Genomic DNA, 21,002 nt, shown 5'->3' with positions numbered 1-21,002 from the left:
GAACTGAAATACTAAAGTTAAGTTAAACATAAGAAATGTGATAGAAGAGAGCATACATGACCTTTACCATTATTAGCTGCATTGATTTTCCTTAACTGTTAATACATGTACATATAAAGTGGTATGACACATAGCCAGTCGAGAATGAGAGACTGCTAGTTGGCGCCCCATTATGAGAAGAGTATTAGTCATTGACCACTTGACCGCTCAGTATTTATTTCAATAAGATTTAATCTGCAAGTTATTAGAAAACCTATGCTCATCTATCATCTGGTAGACTGGTTACTCTGAAAGTAGACACCACTGCAAGGGCTTCTTCTTCCATTCTGATGCGAACCACTTAAGTTTTATTGCACCTTACATGAGGGATGAACATTTACATACAGTGCTGATGAAAGATGGTTAAAACATAGTTCAATTTACTGCAAGGTGACAGCGAACTTTGCAAGGAAATTACATGAATTTTAGCTGTTAGTATCAGGGTAATATTTGATTATACATGATTTCATGTATTATGTTACAGATGGGTCGTACAGGAAGTGAGTCCTCCAGGCGATTGCCACGCCATCTTAGATATGAGGATATTCCTACACATACATTCACCCCAAGAACATATCAGGTACATACTGAGTATTCTGTATTGACCACCATGACCAATTAAGTCTCAATTTGGATGTAGTATTTGTTTTTTTTATTAAGAGATATTTTATGATCTGAAAATGACTTCCTTTGATAAAATATTCACTTTGTAAGGAACAAGAAAGATGTCCTACGATTTAGATCTTATGGTCACTTCTAGACTTTGGTTTCTCTCAGTGTGGTATTATTAAATAAAAAGGCATCAATTTTATCTTTTATCTCTCTTTTGGTTTTAATAGTGACAATCATCCTTAATACATATAAATATGTTTTACACAGTTTCAGACAAATGCAATGCACAATTTCAAATTGTTTGGAATTGTCTAATGATATTGATGCATGCATGAAAAGGTTTGGATATGATGTGACAGGTAATTCAAATAAGCTATTGGTGAACAGTTTCTTTAAAGTTATATGCCGCATCCAGATTTAAAACAGTCAAATGTATATTAATTATTCTGGTTTGTTAAGTATGCTTGACAATTTAATTGTTTGTTTGCTGTCAAGGTGGAGCTGTTGGATGCTGCAGTTCAGCAGAACACTCTGGTGTGTCTTGGCGCCACCTCAAGTTGCATGTTCCTCAGTGTAATGTTGCTGAAGGAGCTTGGACATCAGTTACAGCAGCCACTTGACCAGGGAGGAAAGCGAGGCGTGTTTCTCGTCAACAATGGTATCTACCAATCACATTGTATACATATATGTATATTGTTGCTGTAGTTCCCGCGGCCCTCAGTGACACTGAAGAGTGACTAAAGACCATTATTGAATTGTCATGTAATCTGAAAGATGGTCCTGCTTCAATCTATCCCATCATTTCTCATAATACTGTTTTTACAGTCTACAGCACCATTTTTATCCTGTCTCCATTCATAAATCAAGTTTTCTCAGTGTGGAAATAGATTTCTGTTAATGAAAAATCTGAATTCCAAAATAGTTTGAATTAGCTTTGATTTGTGAATATAAACTGAGGCTGAAATTGTTTGGAGGAAATCTGATGAGAAAGTTTGTTATGTGATGCATGTGTGACTCCCTTTTGAGCAAATAAGAACATACTTTTTAACACTGCTCTGAGAGTGAAATGTAATACAGGTGAATTTAGCATAGGGTATTCTCATACAAGGAAAAGATGTTGTGCATACATAGCTGTATGTGTATGTGAACCTGTGAAATCCTGAGGACATTTGTTATTTATTTAAAAACAAATATACCATTAGAAAACTCTGCAGGGCCATATTTGTATGTCGGAAGGGATTTCAATCTATGTAAGTAACAATTTCTTTTATTTGTAATCAAATTCCTTATGATTGGGTTAAAAGAGGAAGAAGCACACATTTTGGAGGGTTTTCCATCAAAGGTCAAAGTCATTCATGATGATGAGGGTTTAACTCCATGACTTTGTTATTTCTGGATGATTTGGTCATTCAAATCATTTCTAATTTCAGCTGAGGACATAGCCCAGTATGCTCTTGTGATTGGTCATCACACAGATCTGACTGTTGGTCAGTATTCAACAGACTGTCAGGACAGGGACCATGACTGGTGGATACAGGAAATTCACAAGTCACAAGCAGTAGTCATGCTTCCTGCATTCTTTCAACATCTTATTGAAGAAAATCTGTTGAAGCTATCGCAAGTAAATGTGCTGATCTTTGATCACTGCCAGCATGTGTTGGATCCAGATCATCCATATGATTGCATTACCAAAAGACTACAGGCACAATGCAGTACAGAAGAATCTCCCAGAATTCTTGGTCTTACTTCCTGTTTCACAAGCAAGCACTGTCAGGACCCAGTAGAGTTGATTACAACCATCAAACAGTTAGAGAAACGTTTCAATGCGTCTGCTGAGACATCAACACTGGTTTACTCAGAGAGGTATGGAATGCGACCCACAGAGCTTGTGTTTGAGTGTGATAAGTATGAAGATAAAACGGGTATGGTTGAGGAGCTAGAAATTATCTTGGAAAACACGCTTCAGTTTCTACAGGAATGTAATATCAAATTGGAAGGTAATGAAGACCCGATAGAAACACCAAAGACTGTTATAGTGGAGTGTCTCAATATCCTGTATCGTCTCGGTCCTTGGTGTGCAGTGAGTCTCGCCCAGATGTTTGTCTCACAGCTCGAAAAAATTGACAAACATGAGACGATTGATGTTAAAAAGAAATTTCTACGCATGGCTGCCACCCAGCTCCGACTGTTTATAAATCACTTTGAAAACAACTTTTCTCCAGAGTATGACATTGAGGAACTGCTATTGTACACCACCCCAAAAGTGAAAAAACTTGTAGACCATTTGCGAAGGTTTAAACCTGAGTGTGACTTTAAGATCATCAGCAGCGAAGATGCAGATGGATTGGATGAAGATTCCTACATGTCAGATGACAGTCTAGCCTTAACAGATTCTTCTGATGATGAGGATAGAACAGGAGGGTCCAAAGTTATTCACGTGGCAGTTAAAAAGGATATTCCTGATGACAAGTCGGGGTTGCAATTATTCTCTGGAAGTGATGACAAATATTTATGTGGCATTGTGTTTGTCGATCACCGCTATGTGGCATTTGCCTTAAACAAATTCATAGAAGAAGTTTGTGCGTGGGATGACCAGTTGTGCTTTATCAAGAGTCACCACATCACAGGACAAGGGTCCAAGAAAGAGGGCAGTAAAAGTTATAAAAAACAGGAAGAAATCCTACGCAAATTTCGTCTTCAGGAACTCAACCTTTTACTGGCTACTGATGTGTTGGAAGAAGGAGTTGATATACCAAAGTGTAACCTCATCGTCAAATTTGACCCCCCGAAGGATTACCGCTCTTACAGTCAGTCAAAGGTATTATATATATATATATATGTATATCACCGATCTGGTTGGCATTTGCTATGGGATAAATACTGTAACCCAACTTGATTGTAGTGGGTTTTTTTTACATCAAATAATTGAAATGTATAGTGCAGGAATATTTATTGATATTTTGTTCCAGGATGAGGCTTGTCAAGTCATTAATGGAGTCTGAATACTAGAAATATTTAAGGATTTTACAACCAATACTTTATAACAGTAGATTACCTCAGCCATCTTGGTAAAATTTTATAAAGGGTTGAAGAAAAACTAGTGATGTGAATGAAATGTAACTGTCCCAGTCGACTTTGATTTCCACCAGTTTACTTTTCTGATATGGTACTATCTGTAGATATCATTGTGTAAATGTTTCAGTTAAAATCTTTATTTCATATGCATATATCTGTTTATTTTATCTCGGTCATCATCAACTTTTCTTTATGAATTTTCCTTTTGATGTTTCAGGGACGAGCTCGTGCTCGGGAATCTGAGTATGTGATTTTAGCGGACAAGTCAAACCTGAAGGCCTTCAGGTCGGAGTTGGCAAAATATAAGGATATTGAAGGGGTACAAATGTTATGATAAAATAAATAAACTATGTTTTAGATATACTGAATGGAATTTGACATGTTGGTAATTATAACTGTATTTATTTAGTCCTGTTTTTGAATGATTGAAAATGTTTTAAAAAAGCAAAAAAACAAAAAAGTGTTTTGTATTGTCTAGTGTACATTGCATATGTATCGTTTGTCATTACTTTACAAAGTAGTCTTAGTAAATTATTTTGATTATTGAAGGTCTTGAAAGGAATTTGGAAAGCTAATGATAATGAGGATGAAATGAATTGTGAGAACATCACCGATCTGTACCATGACATTTTGCCTCCCTACAAACCCTCTGATGGGGAGGGAGGTGTTCAGGTCACTCTCACGTCTGCCATTGCTCTCGTCAACAGGTAAACACTGTTTTTACAGGAATTTCATATTGTATAAACTTTTAATAACTATACTTACCTAGTAGTTTATGTTAATTATATCTAGAAAGCTTAAACAAATGATGCTGTTAGGATTAGAACAGTAAAGTTGAAGGAACTTTTGTGATATGTTGAAACCTATATCTTATTAACTTTGTTCATCTGCTCACAGATATTGTGCAAAGTTGCCAAGTGATGCTTTCACCCACTTGACTCCCAAGTGTACAATCTGTTCAACACAGAAAGGTGACCAGACTGTTTACAGTGCCACCTTAAGGCTTCCAATCAACTCACCGATGAAAGAAGAAATCCAGGTTAGACAAGATTTATAACTTAATGTCCGAGTGAGACCAAGTTTTGTTGGAGTGAGGTTTAGGTGGTCAGGTGCTGTAGTGGAATGCACTCATGTTTCATTGAGATGTCCATGGTTCAAATTCCTGAATAGACATGGAAAGTTCAGGTTCACCAACCCAACTGCACAGTGTTTTACCAGGAATCCTGGTTTCCTCCCACAGTGCTTCCATCTGTGCCAACAAGAGTGATTAATATAAGGCCTAGCTATTTTCACAATTGTTTTAAAGTAAATAAAATTTATATTGATTGGGATGACATTGTAGATACAGTGTACACGGTTTCCTGTTAGTCAATCTCTTTTGTCCCTGTTCCTGATAGATGTTATTAAAGAAAGTCTTGTGTTTTGGTTTATTCAGGGTATTCCCATGCCTACCAAGATGTTAGCCAAGCAAGCTGTAGCATTAAAAGCTTGTGAGATCCTCCACAAGTCAGGTGAGATACAAACATTCTTGTGACCATCACTTAATGAAGTAAGATACAAACAATCTTGAGATCTTCATTCAATGAAATAAGATACAAACAATCTTGAGATCTTCATTCAATGAAATAAGATACAAACATTCTTGTGACAATCACTGAATGAAGTAAAATACAAACTTTCTTGCTATCTTCACTTGATGAAGTAAGATACAAGCTTTTTTGAGATCTTCAGTGAATCAGATAAGATACAAACATTCTTGCTATCTTCACTTGATGAAGTAAGATACAAGCTTTTTTGAGATCTTCAGTGAATCAGATAAGATACAAACATTCTTGCTATCTTCACTTGATGAAGTAACATACAAGCTTTTTTGAGATCTTCAGTGAATCAGATAAGATACAAACATTCTTGCGATCTTCACTTGATGAAGTAACATACAAGCTTTTTTGAGATCTTCAGTAAATCAGATAAGATACAAATATCTGCGTTACCTTCTACCTGTCAGGTGGAATAAAAGATGACAGCTTTTCCTCATCTTTTTAGTACTTCAAGTAAGTTAGACTGCCACTATATAATTTTTAGATATTTTACATCAATATCAACACATTGCTGGCTTAGTTTTATACAATGTAGTGTACTACTACCAATAGTCTCCTTACATCCCCATGTGTAATGTTGAAAAAAGGAAATATTTCATTTGACACAATAGCAGGAATGTTGAATGATTTTAGCAGGGTTTCAAGGTAGATAATTTGTTCCTTCTTAACTCCTTGAAGGTGGTGAATTCTTAGTAAGCCTAGATGACCTTAGGCATGACATGAAGTTTGGTGTCTGGAGGAGGCTCATTGTAGGCTATTAGGTAGAACATAGACATTTTGACATGATGTGGATTTGTGTTATAGGTGAAATCGATGATCAGCTACTTCCTGTTGGAAAAGAACTCTTCATGAAGGAGGAAGAAGATTCCAGTGCATGGGACAATGAAGATCTTGCTGGTGAAGCGAGACCTGGTACAACAAAGAGGAAGCAGTACTATATCAAACAGGTTTGTTTGTCATAATTATCACATAACTACAGGTGTGGATGCAACATTGTATACCACAGGCATGAGATGGGGCCACAAGTATGTACGAAAGCTGTGTAAAAAGATGTATCACAGGTGTGTAGATGTACCACAGGTAGGTGATTGTAATAAAGGTGTGTGATTGTACCACAGATGTATGATTGTACCATGAGTGTATGATATATCACAGGTGTGTGATGGATCAGGTGTGTAGATGTACCACAGGTAGGTGATTGTAATAAAGGTGTGTGATTGTACCACAGATGTATGATTGTACCATGAGTGTGTGATGGATCAGGTGTGTAGATGTACCACAAGTGTATATAGTACTACAGTAGTAAAATCAAAATTGATTTGATATTGTGTACTCTGTTGTTTGTTGTGGTGAAGTAGTGTTACAGGGATATGATCTTATTTATTTATTGACAGCTTGGATCTGCACTAGTTAAAGGTCACCCTACAGAAGATCAGAACTTCCTTTATCTCATCCATCTAACTCTGACCCAGCCGATATCAGATGATCAAAACACGAGAGGGCGCCGAGTGTACACACCAGATGAAACAAAGAGAGGGTTTGGATTGCTGAGTTCTAAACATATCCCAAAGGTATGATAACACTATTGACTTATATATCCTGTTAATTTGGTATTTCTTGCAGGAGGTGAGAGGTGGGATCATTTGAATTTAGTGATATTAATGGTCTAATAGTAAGAGGGCTCATTGAATTTTAGTCATATTTCTATGAAAAGTATTGCCTGTCTGTATACTAAAACAGCCAAGTAAGCAGTTTAACCAACACTGGAAGGACTAGATTAGCATTGTTTTAGTAGTAATGCTCACTTCACAATGAGATATCAGTTGGAAAGTATTACGGAGGTTACTGAAATGTGGAATTTTCAGATCGATTAAAAGTTGTTGTTTTAGAAATGGTTAGAGTATCTTTTGTTGTGGATATGTATGAACTAAATTGTGGTACACCCATACACTGATCAGTAAAAGGACTTGATATAGATTCTCACTGGCAGCATATAATGTTCTTGTCTCTGTCTCTTTCATTGTATGTCATATTTCAGATCCCAACATTCCCATTGTATACAAGATCAGGGGAGGTAACTGTATCCTTAAACCTGTTACGGAGAGATGCAGCCTTCACACAGGAAGAGCTCATCAAACTGCGAGAGTTCCACCGATTTGTGTTCACAGAGGTGCTAAGACTGGAGAAAGATCCAATGGAGTTCCATCCAGAAAGGGCTGATTTAGGCTATTGTATCATTCCACTGAATCGCAGTAAGTTATCTGTTAGGATTGACAATAAACCTTTTGATGTTTGAATGATCCTGACCCTGTTTGCTTTCATCTTAGAATGCTCTCCTGACATCTTCAAGAATCTGAGCACCTAACATAGAAAGTTTCCAGTTAGGAACAAAAAATATGTGGTTTCGTCTCTTTCATGCTATTGGTCAGCTGAGTCTAAAAATCTGTTCTCATTGGGTGAGCTGTGTATGTACATTTCAAGCTCACTTGACCCTTCAGTGGCACCCCTCTTCTGTTGTCTGTAATCTGTTGTCTGGCATGTGTCATCTGTCCTCTGTCAACTTTTTCTACAAAATGTTTCTAGTCATGAACAACCTTTTTTTACCATTTTGACCAAATTTTGTCCCAATGGGTGAAATAACAAAGTTTTTAAAATCCAAATTCTCCTGTAGGAGTGATTGGATTTTGGCTAAATTTGGTAAGAACATCTTTTGATGAAGAGGAATAGATTTTGTATAAATGGTGGTGCTCAGCCCCCTGGGGTAGGAGGGTGGGGCCCAGTTGAGGGAAATAGAGCAAATTCTTTAAAATCCTAATCCTCTGATAGGAATGGTTTGATTTTGTCCTTATTTGGCATGAATCATGTTTGGGTGAAAGGGGAAATAAATTTTGTATAAACGATGAATCTCATCCCACTGGGGGATGAGGGTCGGGGCCCAATTGGGAAAATATAGCAAATTCACTAAAATCCTACTCTTCCGGTAGGAATGAATGGATATTTCCCAGATTTAGTCTGAAGTATTCTTGGTTGCAGCGGAATCGCTTATATTTAATCAGTGGATTCTGGCCTCTTAAGGTGGGAGGGGCAGGGCCCTATTGGGAAATAGTGCAAATATCATAAAATCCTACTTCTCCATATGGACACCCAAATTTTCATCAGAAGCCTTCTTGGGTGAAGGGAAACAAAGTTTGTGCTAGGACAGACCCAAATGGGTAAATTTTTCCTCTAAGAATAAATTGATATTGCCCAAATTTGGTCTAAAATATTCTTGGTGAAGGGGACTAATTTCTGTATAAAAGACAGGTCTCATTATATTTTTCTGTTTCAGAAACAGATGACTCCAATTACTTTGTTGATTGGGATTTTATTGACTTGGTGAAGAAATCCAAACAGTCTGTGAAGAGAAATATATATGACTCTAAGCGTGAAGTCTTTGAGTTTAAAAGACAGGATTACGAAGACGCTGTAGTTATGCCTTCGTATCGTAATATTGATCAACCACAGCATTTCTATGTGGCAGAAATCCGCAGTGATCTCAACCCTTCCTCAGCCTTTCCGTCCCCTGAGCTTTACAAGACATTTAGTGAATATTATACCACCAAATATGGTCTGACAGTGACCAATCAGGAGCAGCCTCTCTTGGATGTTGATCATACATCAGCTCGTCTTAACCTTTTAACCCCTAGATACATGAACCAAAAAGGTGTTGCCTTGCCAACAAGCAGTGCAGAGACTAAAAAGGCCAGAAGAGAAAATTTACAACAGAAGCAAATTCTAGTCCCAGAACTTTGTGAAGTACATGTATTTCCATCTTCACTTTGGAGGAAAGCTGTCTGTCTTCCAACAATTCTTTACAGATTAAATTATCTCTTGGTGGCAGAGGAGATGAGAATTCGAATTGCAACAGATGCTAATATTGGGCAGGTGGACCTCCCAGAGGGATTCTCATTCCCAGCTTTAGATTTTGGTTTCTCTTTACAGGAGGATAAAGAACATATTGATGAAAATGCACAAAAGTCATCTCTGAGAGAAAACAAAAATGTGAATAGCAATGACAGACAGGCTACATCTTTGAATGAAAATATACACATGGAAGTGTTGAAATCTTCAGAAAAATCAGGAGACAGAAGTATGCACAGAGAAGTGTTAGATAATGCTGGTGTGTGTTCAGGGGAAAGGCATTTTGGAAATGTTCAATTTGCCCATGACAAGTCAATAGATGTTTGTGAAAATGTGAAATCAAGCAATGAAATACTAAGGGCAGATTGTGAAAATGTGAAATCAAGCAATGAAATACTAAGTGCAGATTGTGAAAATGTGAATGTTGGCAATGAAAAAACAGAAATGGCTGACAGTGAAAATGTGAATTCTTCAAGTGAAATAGAAATGGCTGACTGTGAAAATGTGAATTCCACTAGTGAAAAAGAAATGGCTGACTGTGAAAATGTGAATTCAGCAAGTGAAATAGAAATGGCTGACTGTGAAAATGTGAATTCTACAAGTGAAAGAGAAATGGCTGATTGTGAAAATGTGAATTTAGCAAGTGAAATAGAAATGGCTGACTGTGAAAATGTGAAATCTGGCAATGAAAACACAATGACCGCATCAGAAAATTTCAATTCCGGCCATGACACAACAACGGGTGCTACTGAAAATCTGAAATCCAGCCAGAATGTAATTATAGATCATTGTGAAAATATGAAGCCTCATGAATCTGTGATACAAACTGTGAAAACTGAGGTTGTTGATGATTTTGGAAGAAACAAGAAAAGAGATAAAGTATCAGATGGAGAGTTAACGTCAGAAAGAATGCAGGCTCCACCTGCTGGGCATGAACAAAGGGCAGGCTACTCTAGTCAAATTACCTCTGTCAATGAAGGAAAAAGTGATGAGAACAATACCAGTCAGTTGTCTGTTTCATTGAGAGATGAGGTTCGCAAAACGTTGATATGTAATGGAAACTATGCAGAAGAAATTGACAAACAATGCAAGCCAAATGATAAAGACTGTGATATATCTCACTCTGTGAGTCGTGTACAAAAAGAACTCTCTAGTCTGGAAATCCATGAATCTGATTCTACAGCAATTACTGAATGCATAAAATCATGCAAAAGAAATACAGCTTTTTCGAAGGAACTTTCTTCAAATGGCCTCATGAAAGATTTCAGCAAAATAACGTCAGATTCTTCTAATCCATTACATAAGGAGGAAGATGAATCATTTTGTGAAAGTTTACCTTCTGATGGCAATCGAGACAAATTTGATCAAACCAAAAGCTGTGATATTCATCTTGACTGTGATAACGCTCACACATCCTCAGGTTGGGGTGACCCCCCTGATAGCAGAGACAAATGTGGACATTTGATCATGGACAGTACAAGGGACCAAGTCCTGGATGAACTTGTCAGAAACAAGGAGGACCCCAAATTTGATGAGAACAGTTGGAAAGAGCAACAGACTTGTGAAAGTGATGAACAAGCTGATGTTTTTGCTTCTGTCGGACATTTTGGAAGATCAGATAAAGATGAGGTGAAGAGGTCAGTTTCTGTCGATCTTGCAGCAACAGCATTCCCAGAGCCGTTGTTGTCACTAGATGTAGATATTGACCTTAGTAAATATATTGGCCCAAGTCCATGCACCATCCTGCAGGCTCTCACAATGTCTAATGCTAATGATTTTTTTAGTCTGGAGCGACTGGAAACAATCGGCGATTCTTTCCTCAAGTATGCTATCACTGTGTTCCTGTACTGTACTTATCCAGGTATTCATGAAGGTAAACTGAGCTACCTGCGTAGTAAGCAGGTTAGTAATTGTAATCTGTATAGATTAGGTAAAAGAACAGGTCTGGCAGAGTGCATGATCTCCACTAAGTTTGAACCGTATGAAAACTGGCTACCACCAGGCTATGTCATTAATGAGACAAAACGCAAGGGACCTGTGCCACATGTGGTGTTGAGTAAAACAAACGGTAAGGTAACTCCTGAAAATTCAACAGAGAAAACAGATGGAAGGAAGTCACAGGTTGACGGTAAAACATTAACAGAGGATGAAATAGACCAACAGATTAAGGACATCGATCAGTGGCAAGAAGTCGAGGAACAGGACATGGAGGTGAACGAGGTGAAGGGTGTCGATATTTACTCTTACTGTTTACAAACGCTCCACAGTATCCCCGACAAGTCCATCGCAGACTGTGTTGAGTCACTGATTGGCTGCTACCTCACTTCCTGTGGAAAGAAGGCGGCACTCAGGTTCATGTATTCACTTGGATTGAAAGTTTTGCCGCCCAAGGTGGCTGCAGCAGGTGATGTAATGGAGGAGGTAGTGACAATGCCCACCAGCTCACAGGTATGTGACTGCATTCTAGTCTGTAACTAAATGAAACAATAATTAAAAGCTGTTGTATCTTATCCTGAATTTTCTGACAGCCTGTCTAATAGAACCCCAGAGTATTCTGACAACCTTTCAGATCTTACCCCTTATTGATCTGACATTTTGCTTAATACCTGAAATGCTGTGAACCTATTCCTGTGTTTTGGAACATATTGCCTCATTGTGTTTTGTACCACTGGTTGGTAGAGTAGACTGGTTTTAATGTAGGTTTAACTGTATTTCGAATTCTATTAAGATGGGAATGGTTTCATTCTCTGTGCTCGGAGTGAGAACTAATTCAGATGAGATTCTGAAATACATTGTACGTGTATTCTGATGACACATCTCCTGATTTTCATACTGCTGCATCCGTTGACCTTTAGTGGTCTATTGTTCGGTGTCCTATAATTCACTGCTAGTAATTAACACCAAAGTGGATTTTCAGGTCATTTGACCCGAAAGGTCAAGATGACCTATTTCTTTTGTGCTACCCTTTCTTAATGCTTGAAAGGATTCTATTAAGATTTCGCTAATTATTCTTAAATTCAGAAATTTCTAAATACTTTTCCTTTAGTTATATTAATCAGTTTCAATAAACTAAACAATGTGAGTGATACAGGTCCTATGGGCATCATATTCTGCCCTTCACTCTGCAAGATGTTTCAATTTTGCTGCTAATGTGCAATATAGCTCTATGAATATTAAATATTTGTTTATTTAGGGGGAATGTCAGAATGTCAGTTCCTATGGCTACCAGTGCCCGCCATCACCTCTCTTATCTAACTCGGAAACAGACAGACATCTGATGGAACACCTCCTGATAGGATACACATCTTTTGAGGAAAAGATTGGCTACAAATTCTCTGATCGGGCATACCTTCTCCAGGCTTTCACCCATGCCTCCTATCACTACAACAATATCACTGACTGTTACCAAAGGTAGGTTGAATAGCATTATCATCTTTTTAACTGACAGTAGGTTGAATAATATCACCTTTTACTGATGGTAGGTTGAACATTGCAAACTTATACTGACATGGTTAAAAACATTTAAAAACATCAACTTTTTACTGACAATAGATTGAACAATATCGCTATTTTTTACTGGTGGTAGGTTGAACAACATTGCCAACTATACTGGCAGAGTTTGGAATACACTTAAAATCATATATTTTTTTACTGAGAATAGGTTGAACAAAATCACCAACTGTTACTGATGATGGGTTGAACAAAATCACTAACTGTTACTGATGATGGGTTGAACAAAATCACTAACTGTTACTGATGATGGGTTGAACAAAATCACCAACTGTTACTGATGATGGGTTGAACAAAATCACTAACTGTTACTGATGATGGGTTGAACAAAATCACCAACTGTTACTGATGATGGGTTGAACAACATTGCCTACTTCTGTTGACAGAGGATTGAATATATTTAAAATTATCAACTTTATACTGACAGGAGGCTGAGTCATATCAGTAATTGTTACTGATGGTTGGTCAAACAACGGTTGTTTGAATAGTTTTAAAAATGGTCAGCTTACTTATGCATCAGAGAGGTGAATGAAGAAAAAAATTGGTAATGGTCCTAATTTGTAAGGAAATACTTTAAATACTACGTATGTTATGTACAAGTATTATTTCATAAAGTAATAAACAGATTTTTCTTTGTCTTTAAACTAAAACCCCTACAAAAAGATCATCTCGCAGCCCTGATCTACAGGACAATGGTGTTAATCTTTAGATTGTTGCAAAATTAATGATGGATATCATAGCCATAGATTGACAGAATCCAAATTTTGAAGGAATGAACCAACAATATTTTTCAAAGATTGTGCTGTTGATTTGCGACTGCGATTCCATAAACGGGGTATTTTCTTGAGATTTTGTATATAAGCTGTTCAAATATGACAGAATTCATGTGATTTTATATACATATTTCCTGACTGAATGATCTTTGAAGATTATCATATACTTCTCATCATGTTTGTAAAATTTTACATTTTCCGCCCACCATCATTTAAGCAAGTGAACACACAGAACTTGACAAAAAACAGTATTTATCTTAATGGCACACTGTGTCTAGGTGGGAAGTCTATTAAGTGATGAACCTGTATAAGTTTACAGTATCTATGGCATTACTTGTCACTGGAACTTGATATTTTGGTTATGGATTTGTCTTAGTGAGGCAATGTGTCATGTTTCAAAAGTAGGTCTTAGTGACCAATGTTTTGACCTTTGACTTCTCTCAAAGAGAAAACTAGCCTGGACATTTTCTCGAATTTGAACTTCATACTTGACATGGGTTCACCTTGGTATGGTGGTGTGTCAGTAGGGGACTGTGATTTGCTGCATGTGTTGTTTTATCGATTTATTTCCAGAGAAGTGCTGGATATATTTTCTTAAATCTCAGTAGATTTTCCTTGGTCCTTATTAATAACCATTTGATTTTGGGACTGAGTAGAGAAACAAAATCAGAGGAAAGAATAGAGAAGAAGGGAAAATATTCAACTTTTAATAAACACATGAAGAAAAATAATGTTTGGTAACAAGATCCCTCTGGAACCTCCTGTTGATGTATATTGTATGATATTTGATGTTCATTTTAGGGAGTGTATTGTTAAGGTCTTCTACACATGTAAACATTGCAGACTCGCAATCCGAAGGTCTGATATGATTGTTGTCATTATAGACTTGAGGTCTTAGACACTTGTAAACATTGTGGACTTGAGTTTCAAGGTCTTGGACACCTGTTAACGTTCTAGACTAGAGTTTGAATGATTTTGTCTTGTAAACCTTGTAGATTACCATTTCAAGGTCTTGTACATTTGTAAACGTTGTAGATTACCATGTCAAGGTCTTATACATTTGTAAACATTGTAGATTACCGTGTCAAGGTCTTGTACACTTGTAAACATTGTAAATTATTGTGTCAAGGTCTTGTACACTTGTAAACATTGTAGATTACCGTGTCAAGGTCTTGTACACTTTTGAACATTGTAGATTACTCTGTCAAGGTCTTGTACACTTGTAAACATTGTAGATTACCGTGTCAAGGTCTTGTACACTTGTAAACATTGTAGATTACCATGTCAAGGTCTTGTACACTTGTAAATGTTGAAGACATGGCTACAAATGTTGTATACTTGTAAATGTTGTAGATTGGAGTTCCTAGGGGATGCCATCCTGGATTATGTGATAACACGACACCTGTATGAAGACTCTTGTAAGTACTCTCCAGGAGTACTCACTGACCTCAGGTCAGCTCTGGTCAACAACAACATCTTTGCTGCACTTGCTGTAAAGTGGGATTTTCACAAGTACTTCAAGGCCATTTCACCACCATTATTCCAGGTCATTGAGAAGTTTGTGGCTAGGCAGAAGGAGAGAGAGGATGAAATTGATTTGGAGGATGAAGATGTAAGTTGATGGCTATATTTTGTCCTATTTTTCTGGGAGTTACATAGATGTGCCATGAAAGCAGGAAATGGACGTGTGAGAAATTGATTTTCATTTCCAGCACATTATGAGTATCAGTATCTGTATTACTTGTATGTTCCAAAGAAAAATCTTCTGCTGTTATCCTATGGTAATCTCTGCTGTGTGTGTGTTGGAGGGGGAGCAATGCATAACTTCTTAGGTCAAAGGTGCTTCTTTTTTATTACTCAAAGTGAGAGGATGGGCTTGTTGCAGGACCCTATGGTGCCAACACATCACTTCCAACTTAATATTGGGGTGAGCATATTGCAGGACCAATATATCACTTAAAGTCAGGGGTGAGCTTATATCTGGACAATGAAATATAATTTGTTTCTAATTTTAATGAATAGAAAAATGTAAGGATGTGCTAATTGACTGACATGCTTTACTGCTGGATAAATAAGGTTATTTAAAGCCATATTCAACACACTTAAGAAAAGTGCTGTAAATTTTGCTTTTAGATACCTGTTATAATTATCACAAAGAATGTCTGTGTTATTATATTATGTTATTCAGGAGAATGAAGATGCTAGTGAGGAGAATGTTGAATTAGAGGTACCAAAGGCTCTTGGTGACATCTTTGAATCACTGGCTGGAGCAATTTACTTGGACAGTGGTTTGTCGCTGGATGTGGTCTGGAGAGTGTACTACAGGATGATGAAACCTCAAATAGGTACATCAGGTTCTTTAATTTTTACATAGGTTTTTCAATTAGAAGATAGATCTATATAGTCTTCAATAGGTTTGTAGGTCCTGTAATAGAGTTATAGGTTCTTCAATAGGTTTGTAGGTTCCGTAATAGATATATAGGTTCTGTAATAGATATACAGGCTCTTAAATAGGTTTGTAGGTTCTGTAATAGATATATAGGTTCTTCAATAGGTTTGTAGGTTCTGTAATAGATATATGGATCCTTCAATAGGTTTGTAGGTTCTGTAATAGATATATAGGTCCTTCAATAGGTTTGTAGGTTCTGTAATAGATATATAGGTTATGTAATAGATATACAGGCTCTTCAATAGGTTTGTAGGTTGTGTAATAGATTATCTAGGTCATTCAGTAGGTTTGTAGGTTCAATAGGTTTGTAGGTTCTGTAATAGATATATAGATTCTTCAATAGGTTTGTAGGTTCTGTAATAGATATATAGGTTCTGTAATAGATATATAGGTTCTGTAATAGATATATAGGTTCTTCAGTAGGTTTGTAGGTTCTGAAATAGAGATATAGGTTCTTCAATAGGTTTGTAGGTTCTGTAATAGAGATATGGATCCTTCAATAGGTTTGTAGGTTCTGTAATAGAGATATAGGTTCTTCAATAGGTTTGTAGGTTCTGTAATAAATATATGGATCCTTCAATAGGTTTGTAGGTTCTGTAATAGATATACAGGCTCTTCAATAGGTTTGTAGGTTGTGTAATAGATATTTAGGTCCTTCAGTAGGTTTGTAGGTTCTGTAATAGATATATAGGTTCTGTAATAGATATATAGGTCCTTCAATAGGTTTGTAGGTTCTGTAATAGATATATAGGTTCTGTAATAGATATACAGGCTCTTCAATAGGTTTGTAGGTTCTGTAATAGATATATAGGTTCTGTAATAGATATATGGATCCTTCAATAGGTTTGTAGGTTCTGTAATAGATATATAGGTCCTTCAATAAGTTTGTAGGTTCTGTAATAGATATACAGGTCCTTCAATAAGTTTGTAGGTTCTGTAACAGGTATTTAGGTTCTTCAATAGATAAATAGGTTCTGTAATAGATATATAGGTTCTGTAATAGATATATAGGTTCTATAATAAATATATAGGTTCTTCAATAGGTTTGTAGGTTCTGTAATAGATATAAAGGTTATGTAATAGATATATAGGTCCTTCAATAGGTTTGTAGGTTCTGTAATAGATATATAGGTTCTGTAATAGATATATAGGTCCTTCAATAGGTTTGTAGGTTCAGTAATAGATATATAGGTTCTTCAATAGGTTTGTAGGTTCTGTAATAGATATATAGGTTCTGTAATAGATATATAGGTCCTTCAATAGGTTTGTAGGTTCTGTAATAGATATATAGGTCCTTCAATAGGTTTGTAGGTTCTGTGATAGATATATAGGTTCTGTAATAGATATATAGGTCCTTCAATAGGCTTGTAGGTTCTGTGATAGATATATAGGTTCTGTAATAGATATATAGGTCCTTCAATAGGCTTGTAGGTTCTGTAATAGATATATAGGTTCTGTAATAGGTTTGTAGGTTTTGTAATAGATATATAGGTTGTTTAATACATTTGTAGGCTCCTCAATATGTTTTAGGTTTTGTAATAGATAAAAGAGATTCCATAATAGATATTTAGGTGCATGAGTTCTTAGATTTATTTGAAATGCTCTCAAGAATTCATTATCACACCTGTGCAGTGAAATATCACACTCACCTGAAAATGTCGTAACACACTTGTCTACCATGTTTTAAAACACTCACCTGTACTATATAGTAACACACTCACCAGTACCATGTAGTAACACACTCACCTGTACCATGTAATAACACACTCACCTGTACCATGTAATAACACACTCACCTGTACCATGTAGTAACACATTCACCTGTACCATTTAGTAACACACTCACCTGTACCATATAGTAACACACTCACCTGTACCATGTAGTATCACATTCACCTGTACCATATAGTAGCACACTCACCTGTACCATGTAGTAACACACTCACCAGTACCATGTAGTAACACACTCACCTGTACCATGTAGTATCACACTCACCTGTACCATCTAGAAACACACTCACCTGTTCCATATAGTAACACACTCACCTGTACCATGTAGTAACACACTCACCTGTACCATGTAATAACACACTCACCTGTACCATGTAGTAACACATTCACCTGTACCATTTAGTAACACACTCACCTGTACCATATAGTAACACACTCACCTGTACCATGTAGAAACACACTCACCTGTACCATGTAGTAACACACTCACCTGTACCATATAGTAACACACTCACCTGTACCATGTAATAACACACTCACCTGTACCATGTAGTAACACATTCACCTGTACCATATAGTAACACACTCACCTGTAACATATAGTAGCACACTCACCTGTACCATGTAGTAACACACTCACCAGCGGCATGTAGTAACACACTCACCTGTACCATGTAGTATCACATTCACCTGTACCATGTAGAAACACACTCACCTGTTCCATATAGTAACACACTCACCTGTACCATATAGTAACACACTCACCTGTACCATGTAGTAACACACTCACCTGTACCATGTAGAATCACACTCACCTATACCATGTAGTAACACACTCACCTGTACCATGTAGTAACATGCTCACCTGTACCATGTAGTAACACACCTGTACCATGTAGTAACACACTCACCTGTACCATGTAGTAACACACTCACCTGTACCATATAGTAACACACTCACCTGTACCATGTAGTAACACACTCACCTGTACCATGTAGAATCACACTCACCTATACCATGTAGTAACACACTCACCTGTACCATGTAGAATCACACTCACCTATACCATGTAGTAACACACTCACCTGTACTATGTAGTAACATGCTCACCTGTACCATGTAGTAACACACCTGTACCATGTAGTAACACACTTACCTGTACCATGTAGTAACACACTCACCTGTACCATGTAGTAACACACTCACATGTACCATGTACTAACACACTCACCTGTACCATATAGTAACACACTCACCTGTACCATGTAAAAACACACTCACCTGTATCATGTAGTAACACACTCACCTGTACCATATAGTAACACACTCTCCTCTACCATATAGTAACACAATCACCTATACCATATAGTAACACACTCACCTGTACCATGTAGTAACACACTCACCTGTATCATATAGTAACACACTCACCTGTACCATATATTAACACACTCACCTGTACCATGTAGTAACACACTAAGAGGTACAATGTAATAACACTTTCATCTGTACGATGTAGTTACATGTGATATGATGTTTTTTACAGACAAGTACCTGAAGAGTATACCTAAGTCACCAGTCCGTGAATTACTCGAGATGGAACCAGAGACAGCCAAATTTGAGTAAGCCTTTATTGGTTATTAAAATATTGAGCTTCTTTGATGTATTTATAGGAGTGTAATGGGTTGTTCTCCACTAGGTGGTTTAAAGTATTTTCAGTTCTTATTGTATAAACCAGCTAGCACACACTATTTGAAAATGCGATGAAATCATACAGAGGAAAATGATATGGTGAATTTTACCAGCTTTGTTAGAGATATACTTCTTGTTTTCAAATTTTCTATGAGACAAAAATACTTAAGATACAATTTCCTCCTTTTTTCCATTTTAATAGCATCAGTTTCATATCTTGGAGAAGAAAAAACTAAATATGGTGGCTTAAGTATTTCAAGTAAATGTTGGTTTTGCTTGGTAATACATTAAGGGGAGACAATGCAGTATTTTCCCATTTGCATTTCAGTTGTATGATAATTTCCAATTTTTTCTAGGAAACCAGAGCGAACTTTAGAAGGAAAGATCAGAGTCACCGTCAACGTCGTCAGTAAAGGGGTGTTTGTTGGAATAGGACGCAATTACCGAATCGCCAAAAGTGCCGCCGCTAAAAAAGCCCTTCGTTGCATGAAAGCTATGCAAGCACAAGGTCTTATCTAAGACCATCTCCCCTCACTGTTACAGTCCCTGGCTACAGATCAGATTATTACTTTGTTAATGGGAATAGAATATTCTAGTCTTGATGTACATGGACATATTGACATGGTTTTTGAGATCCTTTCATGTGATTAAGCCTAGGTTATCTTTACTTTCACCTCAGTTCGGAACGTCCCCTTCTGGTACCTCTATGCTCCCTCCCCTCCCCTTCATCTGTCTGGTACTTGATCTTTAATATGACAGTTTGTGCCAAATTTTACATGGCCATAGATAAATTCACATCAAATCAACAGGCTTTTTTTCCCCTAGAATCTGTTAGTGTTTTTCACTACGTGAATCGTTTTATCAAGACACAATATTTTGCTGACAGATAGATGATCCAATGTAGCTCAGGTACTTTAGTTGTAGAAATTTGAGGCTCTCAGAGAGAACACTTTATTATTGTAAAATGGAATATTTGTATTCCTTTTGTATTAGAACAGATGAAAATATTATGGAGTATTTAACCCTAGCTCTTGAGTCTCAGTATTTCTTATCCAGCAAGCATGATCTTGACCAAATAATGGTAAAGAAAAGACAAGATATAATCCTATTATAATGCTTTTCATGATCAAAACACAGTATATTGTGCTAAAATGAAACTGCACTGGTTTCAGTTACTGTATGTCATTTCACAGCAATTGATGCAGATATATAATTTCATCGTAATCTTAATTTATTCAGTTGATAATTTAATAACCATTTATGGTTATAAAATTTGTTAAAATGAAACACCTTTATCAAAGTTTGTCCAGCAGTGGACCAGGAGCCATCCTCGATACTCCAGGGGTAACAATCACTTTCGCTCTCTGCACCCATGGAACATGTCATGGCAAAATTGAAGGTTCCATGTGTGACACCTTGTGGACAAGATGAAAAGACTAGATTGATCCTTTGATGTGCATCAAAGGAATCTTGAGGTTGCATAATGGTGCATTGTAAAATAAGTAATATTTCACACAAGTAAGATAACGGGAAGACGGTTTGATTTAGGAGTGAACATGTAAGTAGAAGACTTTGTATATCATCTATATTATGCTATGTCAACAAAGATTTGTCTACATGTA

At 36.8% G+C, this 21,002-nt stretch overlaps 1 protein-coding gene across 1 annotated transcript; it reads left to right on the top strand.

The window, feature by feature from the left end:
* Window positions 1–523: 523 nt before the first annotated feature.
* Window positions 524–20,577, top strand: LOC132549979 (endoribonuclease Dicer-like). Its single transcript, XM_060213974.1, has 16 exons — window positions 524–619; window positions 1,147–1,309; window positions 2,082–3,469; window positions 3,944–4,045; window positions 4,276–4,433; window positions 4,624–4,765; window positions 5,162–5,237; window positions 6,129–6,271; window positions 6,719–6,895; window positions 7,363–7,576; window positions 8,659–11,672; window positions 12,418–12,635; window positions 14,861–15,119; window positions 15,696–15,852; window positions 19,235–19,310; window positions 19,737–20,577. The coding sequence occupies exons 1-16, from the start codon at window positions 524–526 to the stop codon at window positions 19,897–19,899; spliced, it is 6,546 nt and encodes a 2,181-aa protein (XP_060069957.1). The 3' UTR covers window positions 19,900–20,577.
* The last annotated feature ends 425 nt before the right edge of the window (window positions 20,578–21,002 follow it).

This window comes from Ylistrum balloti, unplaced genomic scaffold (genome assembly GCF_031769215.1).
Source record: "Ylistrum balloti isolate Yb309-2 unplaced genomic scaffold, AGI_CSIRO_Ybal_v1 Utg370094, whole genome shotgun sequence".
Taxonomy (NCBI): domain Eukaryota; kingdom Metazoa; phylum Mollusca; class Bivalvia; order Pectinida; family Pectinidae; genus Ylistrum; species Ylistrum balloti.
The sequence above is the reverse complement of the archived record's forward strand: the minus strand, read 5'-3'. Positions and strand labels throughout refer to the sequence as shown.

Coding starts and splice junctions, on each gene's coding strand:
- LOC132549979 (XM_060213974.1), top strand. CDS start 524: ATGGGTCGTACAGGAAGTGAGTCCTCCAGGCGATTGCCACGCCATCTT. Junction 4,766..5,161: donor CGATGAAAGAAGAAATCCAG/GTTAGACAAGAT, acceptor TGGTTTATTCAG/GGTATTCCCATGCCTACCAA. Junction 6,272..6,718: donor AGCAGTACTATATCAAACAG/GTTTGTTTGTCA, acceptor ATTTATTGACAG/CTTGGATCTGCACTAGTTAA.